A 10,092-nucleotide genomic window follows, 5' to 3' on the forward strand; every position below is an offset into this window, starting at 1 on the left:
AATCATTTGAAGGTCCAACATCACAGTGCAATTCTCAATGTTCATTTAACTCAGAAGATGTACTATGCCCCTCCCGTCTCAAGCAGCAGTTAAAACATGTTTGTTTATACTAATACTTCAAAGCTCCAGTTGCTCATTGAATGGCTCATTTCTTTTACACTTTTGACAGAAGGATAATAATATACAATATTATGCAACCTTTTTTATCATTATGTGTGGTGATATAAAAAATGTTTCATAAAAGTTTCATAAAAATGTTACACCCATTCACATATTAGATTATATTATTACCACTTCCAAAACAGAAAATATCACCTTACACATAGAACAAGCATAGGACAATTCTTATTCTACTACTCTGCCACCAAAATGTGGAATGCCGTGACACCATCCCTTTAAATAATTGGATAACTGGCTTCTTTCAAAACGAGCCTAAAAATCCTAGCCTGGTTCCAGACGAATCTGCCTTTGCAAAATTGCGTTGCACTTTAGCCCTCAGCAGATTAGCAGTGTGTCGTGTGATATTGTCTGGCCACGCGAGGCTATAAAAATCCATCTTTCAGGAGACCAAAAGGGGAGGTAAACACATTTTTCCATAGAAAGGAGGTGGCACCCCCCCCCCCCCCCCTTTCTCCTTCGTACATATAGTGTTTTATATTTGTTGATGACATGTATTGTTGTGTTAGTTTTATGCTATGTTAATGTATTTAATACATAAGACCACAATGGGAAAAAGTGCCCAGGTCATTTTTGTGTTATCCTTTTAGCCTAAATGTCTGACTGTACTCGTGCGGTTTACATTTCCGACTAGTAAAGTATTCAATCAATCAATGGGATCTCACTAAGTGACATCATTCTAAACTACAATTCAGGAATATATCTGCATTTAACACGGTAAAAACGTATATATTTTTTTTAAACTACATTATGGGAATGTTGTCAAAGAAATCACTGCAATTCCTCTTTAATTAAGCTTTTCATTTGGGTCTAATCCGTACGACAACACGTCATTCTCCACAGCGGCCCAAGCCATTCGCTCTGTGGTGAAGTTGATCGCCCACTCCCCTGATGGAGTCACTGCTATGGCGCCGCCTCCACCCTGGACCCGGTCATCCATGTACCTCAGTGACAGTTCCACAGCCTGGGACACCTCTTTACCTGTGTGGGAGGAAGGAAAAACAAAGAACATCACACAGGGAAGGTTTATTTATTTATGTGATACTATTTATTTATTTAAGCCTGATTCATACTTAACCCATTGACCTGAAGCCGATTCTACATGTCTCCTAAATCTCAACAGTATTCTGAAAAACGTATGTTTCTATATCAGTGGTGCTCAATCTTTTTCATGTCAAGGACCCCCCCAAAATTATATGTATTTGGCCGCGGACCCCCATCAAAATATTTTGTTCCAGGGACCCCCAGAAGCAACGATTTGAGTTAAAAATGTTCGCTTTAAAAATACATATATTCAAAGATTTGCACACATTTTCACGATTTTTCAAAAATAGCAGATCTACAAGCTCGTAGCGCGGCACTCGGTGCCGCGCTACGAGCTTGTATATCTGCTATTTTTGAATAGCCCAAAGTGTAAAATAATGCTTTTTAGCTATAATCTAAAAATGACATAGTTCCAGGTCTTAATGGGTTAAGTTGTGTGCTGATGTCACATGCTGGAAATAGAAGCTCAATGCAATGTTAGCTTGCAGATCTACTATTTTCAGCACATGACACTGGTCAGTGGTGGAAAGTAACTAAGTGCATGTACTCAAGTACTGTACTTGAGTACAATTTCGAGCTACTGTTACTGGAGTATTTCCAGTTTTCAGTACGTTTACTTCTACTCCACTACAACTTTTGTAGTGGACTATTTCCACCACTGTTTTCTGCACATGACACTGGTGCACAACAAAAAGTGTGATACTCAGCCTTGCTCCACGTGGAAAAGGATGAGCCTGGCCAAAGTGACTTTAAGAATGGACTCCCCATGGCCAGTACAAGATACTGCACCGCTATGGTTGTCCGCGTATCCTCCAGAACCTTATTTGCAGAAGAAAGGCCACACTTCAGCGGGATACCTCAGTTACAGTTATTCCAAAGGTTATTCATAAAAAAAAATCTGGGGTGCACAACAACAAATAGGAAAGAGTTTTGTGCCTTTTGCACTGTCTACAATCTCACTCCCTGGGCATATCAGCAATTTACAGCTCCAGCAAAGTGCATCACTGTGCTCCTAGCATCTCATAAAGCTGCGACTTTTACATCCATAAGAAATGTCAAAATATAGTACAGCTAGTTGGATGTGGATCACAAATAGATCACCACTGAGTGACAATACGTTCCGTCTGCCGCGTTATGAGCTTGTAGATCTGCTATTTTTTAACATTTTGAGAATTTTTGAATATATATTTTGAAGCTAGCATTTGTCAAATATGTTGTTCCAGGGACCCCTATAGAAGCAAAGATTAAAAACAGATAAGAACAGATAAGAGTAATACCAATGACAGGAGAATCTCCTACTCTGCCAACCATTTTATTCCTTATCCCTCCGGTTGATGTTGCACAAGCAACATTACCAGAACAGTCAACGGCAACTGCACCCACGGTATCATGGCCCCTGGAATGCAAACAAATAAATGTACCAATTAATTTAACCCATTCAATCCGAGAACGCATCTGTGTCATTTTGGATTTCTTTGGCCATTAAAAAATAGCAGATATACAAGCTCATAGCGCGGCACTTGCTATTAGCTTGTAGATCTGCTCTTTTTGAATAGTGAAATCGTGAAAATGTGTGCAAATCTTTGAATATATCTATATATAGATCAACTAGATCCTGGAACTATCGAACCCTCAAAGTTGTCAAGTATTTACCCAATGGCACAGAGGTAACTGAGGGTCTCAAATCATATTGGTAGGCCTACTTTATAACAGGAAAAAGACAATCAAACACAACAATGCAGATACATACCGCTGAGAATTAAAAAGTTCCTTCACTCCAGTCATATACTTCTTGTGTTTTTCCCACTCTTTTCTCTCATATTCCGTCACCAGGGTCTCTGTAGGAACTGTATGAATACCAACTGTCTCTGCAAAGAGGTTTGCTCCTCTGCCGGTCAGCATGACGTGGTCAGTCTGGTAGCAAACAAAAGGAAATCATGAATCAATCGTCTCTCCATGCAGTGACCTTCTTTTTTTTTTACAGATCGTTCCATGACAGCATATTCACACATTATCATCATCATTTTGGCGAGACTTCAAATCAATCTGTGTTGTAAAATGCATTAACCCATTAAGACCCGAGGCCGATTCTACAAGCTCATAGCGCGGCACGAAGTGATGCTTGTATATCTGCTATTTTTGACACACACACTCTAAAATGGTACAGATGCTTTCCCGGTTTCAATGGGTTAAAAGCTAAAACACGATAATGTCACTTAAAGCAAAAATGAAAGGTGGGACAAGAGCCAGTGTGTTGTATTTCAAACAAATGTCAAGTTGATGTTCATATTGTACTGAAGTGAATGGATAGCAATAGCTCCCTTTGAAAGTCAAAAAATGGTATGCTTTGGGAAATAGTCAGCAGTGATGTCAAGTATGCAAGCCATACTGCCCTATTTTCTAGGAATGTATGTATTCATTTGTGCAGTGCACTGTATAACTACAAAAAACGTTCTATGATTCCATAAATGTCTGACACACAACAAAGTGCAAAAGTTGATTCAGTTGTCTTTCAATTTTGACATAAATCTGCCCATAATCTCATTGGATAATTATTTGAATGTAGATAGATGCATGGCATCTTCAGGGCAAGATGACATCCTTTACAACTTAGAGAGTTAGATCATGGTTCAGTGATCTAGTTGGTTTTAATGCCCAGCAAGAAATAGCACTTACATTAAACAATTTAATTTACCTCAACATTACAAATGTTATAAACATTTCCCAAAGGAAATCAGTGCGTCAGTAACTTGCCAATATACCTCCCCTACCCCCCCCCCCTTTGTTGAGAAAGTGAAACATTAAGGACAATAGCACCTTCTCCATCACAGCCCGTGCAAGTGACACAGGGTTTGCGATGTTCTTCACTGAGGACACAGCTCCACTGGCAAGTGTCCTCCCATCCATGATTATGGCATCCAACTCCACTTCCCCATCGGCGTTTAGAACTGATCCATGCCCTGCAATGGAGATGTCACATTCATCAGCTGGAGTCCAAGAACAAGGTTACACCCTTCATGCTTTGGCCCCTGAGCTCCATTCTGCAGACCGAAGCAACAGCTCTGACAAGTGTTTCATGCGTATTTGCTTAACCCCTTAAGGCCTGCGGTTCCGATTCTACAAAATGTCTTCTAAATCCTAACAGTTTTCTGATAAACTTATGTTACAGTGGTTCTCAAACCTTTTCTTGTCAAGGACCTCCACAATTACATGTATTCAATTAATATTTACACAATAAGTTTAGTTTATAAATAATCAATCATCAATAATGTCTATATAACTAAATGTGTAAACTAAAGGCAAATAATAGAACCGATTCAGGTAAGTTAAGAAAATTACATCACTTTAAATATAAGTCAAAACCAGGAAAAGACAACATCATGATATGATGGTATCCAAAATCCCAGACAATAATTTTATATAGGGAGTGAGTCTCATATCAAGATATCGATATACTGTAATATGCATTGCCAGTCCTACTTTTAGGCCAGATTTGGTATGAATAATATACAAGTATGCAATTCTGAACTCAGCCTGTAGAGAGCACAGGTGAGCAAGGCTGAGGTTGAGGAGGACAACAACCCAACACACTGACAGTGTATAACTGACTGCCATTGAGAGAGAGAGAGAGAGAGAGAGTGAAAGGATTTTGATCTTGGATTTAGATCACAGACTGTGACCAGTGGATTGACTCCAACACCTTATTTGTACTTTGTTGCGCACCAGTCTCTCTCACCGAAAATAGGTCTACGAGCTCATAACCCGTCGCGCTCCGATGCATCGTGAGCTTGTAGATCTGCTATTTTCGGTGCGAGACACAATGTGCAACTAAGTATGAATCAGGCTTACAGTAAAATCCTGTGTCTTTGGTACGGAGCCTCTCCTGGAAGGGGGATAAACATGTGCGTGTAAACCCTGGGGATTGAACTGCTACCAGTGGGATATATTGGAAGTCGTACTTGGATCACACACACAAATGGATTTCCCTTCTGTCTATATATTTCATCCCCTGCCTTCTGTGCCTTCCTCAGGTTTACCGTCACTCTCACCCAGTGCAATAGAAACACTGGTTCTCAAACTTTTTCATGTCAAGGACCCCCAAATTGACACTTATTAGCCCGCGAACCCCCATTTGAAAAGATATGCCAGGGACCCCCATAAGAAAAGATTTTTACGGCTCTATAGCAGTGATTCTCAACCATTTTAATTTCAAGGACCCCCAGTTTGACATGCATTAGGGCTACGGACCCCCATTTAATTCTATCTCTGGGACCCCAATTCATATTGTAAAATCAATGTTAATGTAACTCTGAGAGTGTACAAATGGAACCAAATGGACCCTACACTCTCAGAGTTACAGACCCATAAGGGTCCATTTGGCTCCTGTCCATCATTTAGCTGGGGACCCCCTGGAACCCCCTCAAGTACCCCTGGGGGTCCCCGGACCCCACTTTGAGAACCAACGCAATAGAAACACCCACTCAGATTCTACGAGAGTTGCAGCCCCAGCAACTCCCTCGATCCCATTCCCCGCATCCGCAATGAAATACCTTTTGCTTTACACCTCATCAAAAAGGCTGTCTTGATCTCATTCTCCACAGCAAGGTGCCACACTTCCTTTACACACCTTTTGTTTTTATTGCTTTGAACAACTTATTTTCCCCTTTTATTATTGCTCTTCTTTTCTATTACATCCACCTATTTTATTAAGTTCATGTTTTTTTTCTTCCTCTTCCTGCTTCTGTACTTTAGCACAATGGCTTTTCAAAAGTGCTTTATCAATAGAGGATATGCGCATGCTTAAAGTGAATGGCACATCGAGTGGCAAATCGAGTGGCAAAGAAACATGCAAAATGAGTTTAACATTGTTTAATGTTGTTTAATGCAATAAGATATGACTTTTCTGTTTGGATGCATGGGCTGTCAAGGCCAGAAAGTATTTTTTTGACACTCAGTAGGCATTCCTGCATAACTTCCGGGTTTGATGATGATGTCACACGCATATCCTCTATAGAACTCTAGTTTTGTTTTGTTATCAAACTCAACCGATGAGATTTAGGTTCTACTGAACACCAATAGGTTTCAGAAAATACCCCTATATACATGATTGTACATTATTGTAGTGCAAATATACATCTACAAGCTCAAAAAGACCCAGAAGGAAACTATAATGACATGCCCAAGGTAGAGATGGAAAGTTTAAAGTGGTTCATTTCTGCTAAATAACGGTAATAATTCTATGTCATATATTAAGCCTTTTACCTGCATCAAACGCTGTGTTATCCTCCATTGCCCTCACAGCCACCTCAACAGCATCCAGAGCACAGCCTCCAGTCTTCAGCACTGAGAAGCCTTGACGCGCTGCACTCTGCACTCCTTCAACAGAGGCCTTGGACAGTTCCTCTGGGATGGCCCATGCCCCACCATGCACAACCAGCACTGCTTTCATCTTTAAACCTGCAACCAGAAAACACAACAAAACAGGTTAGGGGACTTTCCCTGAGCCATGGCAGACGTAGGTATTGTCTTTTTATTTGATTTATGTAGATCCTATAGGGTCACATGATATAATAAAGAAACCTGGCTGGAACACAGCACCTTCAAGCACCTCAAGTGATGCGATGCGTTGTGAGCTTGTAGATCTGCTATTTTCAAATAGCCGAGGTATAAAATAGGGCTAAAGTGGTTAATGTATGTTTCATAATATCATAATTTATATCTGAAAAGTAACTAAAGTTTTCAAATCATTGTAGTGGAGTAAAAGTAGGCTACAATATTTGCCTCTAAGATGTAGTGGAGTAGAAGTAAAAGTATCGGAAATTGGAAATACTCAAGTAAAGCACAAATAACTCAAGATTGTACTTAAGTAAAAGTACTTATAGTTACTTTCCACCGCTGTAATTATTTCAGTACAAATCTTGAGCAGGGTAGCCTGACAGCCAGCAGGTGTGCCAGTAATAATATTTACACTTTAGCATTTTAAAAAGGCTTTTTATTGAACAATACGGGATATACGGGTACTTCTGAGGGCCCGTACATAATTTTAACATCCACTTCATAGTTGAAATCTGAACGTTTATGTATATGTACGGGGCAAAAAGGAAGAAAGTGCAAACACCAGGTTGAAGTTGCGTCATGACTAGCTGTAGAATACAACTCTCGTAGACGTATTTATGATTCTGACGTTTTCAATCTACGAGAGTTGTAGGGTTCACCCCCCATGGACACAGGGACTTTCAGCACTATACCCCGTAGACACTCCAAACATGTACACATTGAAAATAAGGTGCTTACCCAACACGCCCCTAACGTTAACTCTCGCTACAGGGTAGTAGTTTAATGTAACAATCCATATCTTTCAATAAAGAAGTGTTTTAATGCCGTCTGTGGCCGAACGCCATTTTTCACCCTCGTTTACTTTCTGTTTACATTGAGTGTAATTCCGGGTTTCACCAGATGGGTACGTCAATACCGCCCATTGGGAACTTCCGACAGAATCGGCCACAGACGGCATTAAAACACTTCTTTATTGAAATATATGGATTATTACATTAAACTACTACCCCGTAGCGAGAGTTAACATTTGGAAATTGGGGGCAAGCACCTTTATTTTCAATTTGTACATGTTTGGAGTGTCTACGGGGTATAGTGCAGAAAGTGCCTGTGTCCATTGGGGGTGAACCCTACAGCTCTCGTAGATTGAAAACGTCAGAATCATAAATACGTCTACGAGAGTTGTATTCTACAGCTACGTCATGACTGTCATGATATGACAGTCATGTTTCAGGGCTACGGTGGTACATACAACAACACACAAAATGGCTCGTTTCTTACCTGTTCACTTCTTATGTGAATTAATTCAGTGACCTGCCAGTGTTGGGAAAAATGTATACTTTACAGACTAGACTACTAGGCCATAAACAGTAAATAAGTAACACTACCGACCAGTGTTGCCAGGTATTGAGAGAGAAACAAGCCCAAAAGAAACGCGCCTCGCCCTTTAAGCAGTGCATTGACATTGGCTATTTGAAAATAGCAGATCTTAAAATTTAATAGGAATATTTTTTAAAGATTTTAAGTACAACACAAATCTTGTGCACAAATCTCTAGCAAATAATAGAACCTTTTTTGCGGGGAACATAGAACCTGGGGAACATAGAACCTGGGGTACATAGGTACGGTCCCATATTCATTTGGGGGTCATTGACATGAAAATGTTTGAGGAGCCACTGGTTTAAAGCCCAAATAAACACCTATACTTTAGAAACAAGCCCAAATAAACAACTAACCGCAATCCACCACCAATATTTACAACAAGCAACTTTACAGAAAAACAAAGTCGCTTATAATAAGCGGACATGGCAACACTGCTACCGACTCCGGCGTCCATTCATGAGTTGAAATGGGAGGGGCTACAGCTGCACATGGTTCACTAAGCAGTTCATTACGTCAGCGGTTCTCGTTGGGTGGTCCGGGGCCCACCAGGGGTCCTTGAGAAAGTTCCAGTGGGTCCCCAGAAAAATGATTCAATTAATGAACAACAGTGCAACAACTAATGAATCATCAAATGAACAGCAGTGGTGGAAAAAGTATTCACATTTTTTACTCAAGTAAAAGTATACGTGTATACAAATACTGCAATGTAGAAATACTCTGTTACAACTTCTTACAAGTAAAAATAAAAACTTAAAAACTTGCTTGAGTAAAAAAAGTACAAAAGTATTGGTATCATTGTCGTGGAGTAAAAGCACACTATTTGTCTCTGAGATGTAGTGAACTGTACAGTACTTGTACATACTTAGTTACTTTCCGCCACTGGCAACAACCAATGAATCATTAAATGAACAGTCACTATTATTTCACCGGAGAGAATGTATAAACATGATAATTCAGATCATAGGTTTTACTCTCTCCAATCTTTGAGACAGTAATAGAATTCTGTACTAAATCTAATCCAAGAAGCAACATTCTTCTTCTGTTTGGGCCCTGGCTCCAAATAATTTCAAATGGGGGTCCACAGCCAAAAACATGTCAGTTTGGGGGTCCTTGACATGATCATGTTTGAGAAGTTGAACAACTGCATTATGTGATTGAACATGAAATGCAATGAAACCCTCTTATCTGCTTATTTAAGTGACCTCTTATCAATAGTTACAAAGGCCAGGGACGTGTTGGTCTCGGACAACTGTGAAACTGAGTAATCAGGCAAATGAGGCAATAAAACTGACCATACAGTTGTAAAATTCATACATTCTTCACATATTGATAACCATTCTGCATGAGAATAAACGTTTATACCTGACATGTAGAAGGTCCTTAATCCTAAAGATAGGCCTAAGGGGAGATATTAAGACACTGCACATTGCAGTCAACTATGCACATTTCCATTTCTCATCAGAGATCATTATTAAACCTACATGCAGGAAACGAATGCTGAACATTCAATTCAATTGTATTATAGTGCTAAATCACGAGACATGGAACAGAGACTCTAGGTTTCCATCCTGAGCAAAATGAATTTCAGTGAGAAAATGCACTGGATGTTATTGACTTAAAACCAGCAGAAGGGAAAGGCACTGACTGTTTCTGGAGCAATAGTGTGGATTATTACATTTCTACCAGTAATGAAATGCTGTCATGGTTCCTCTGCGTGTTGTTCACTGCCTATCATTGTCGAGAGAATATGTTTTGCACCCTGTCCGTCCGCGCGTGTGTGTGTGTGTGTGTGTGTGTGTGTGTGTGTGTGTGTGTGTGTGTGTGTGTGTGTGTGTGTGTGTGTGTGTGTGTGTGTGTGTGTGTGTGTGTGTGTGTGTGTGCGTGCGTGCGTGCGTGCGTGCGTGCGTGCGTGCGTGCGTGCGTGCGTGCGTGAAC

General features: G+C 40.2%; 1 protein-coding gene across 1 annotated transcript; it reads right to left on the reverse strand.

The window, feature by feature from the left end:
* Positions 1 to 964: 964 nt before the first annotated feature.
* LOC311058080 (isoaspartyl peptidase/L-asparaginase) lies at positions 965 to 8,167 on the reverse strand (the record flags this gene model as incomplete). Its single annotated transcript, XM_084075387.1, has 7 exons — positions 8,056 to 8,167; positions 6,484 to 6,678; positions 4,039 to 4,181; positions 2,972 to 3,135; positions 2,499 to 2,617; positions 1,930 to 2,040; positions 965 to 1,158 (listed from the first exon to the last, which is right to left on the reverse strand). Exons 2-7 carry the CDS (start codon positions 6,668 to 6,670, stop codon positions 965 to 967), a joined length of 918 nt encoding a protein of 305 aa, XP_083931513.1. The 5' UTR covers positions 6,671 to 6,678; positions 8,056 to 8,167.
* Between the last annotated feature and the right edge of the window lie 1,925 nt (positions 8,168 to 10,092).

Source organism: Gymnoscopelus microlampas, assembly GCF_963454915.1.
Source record: "Gymnoscopelus microlampas genome assembly, chromosome: 13".
Taxonomy (NCBI): Eukaryota; Metazoa; Chordata; class Actinopteri; order Myctophiformes; family Myctophidae; genus Gymnoscopelus; species Gymnoscopelus microlampas.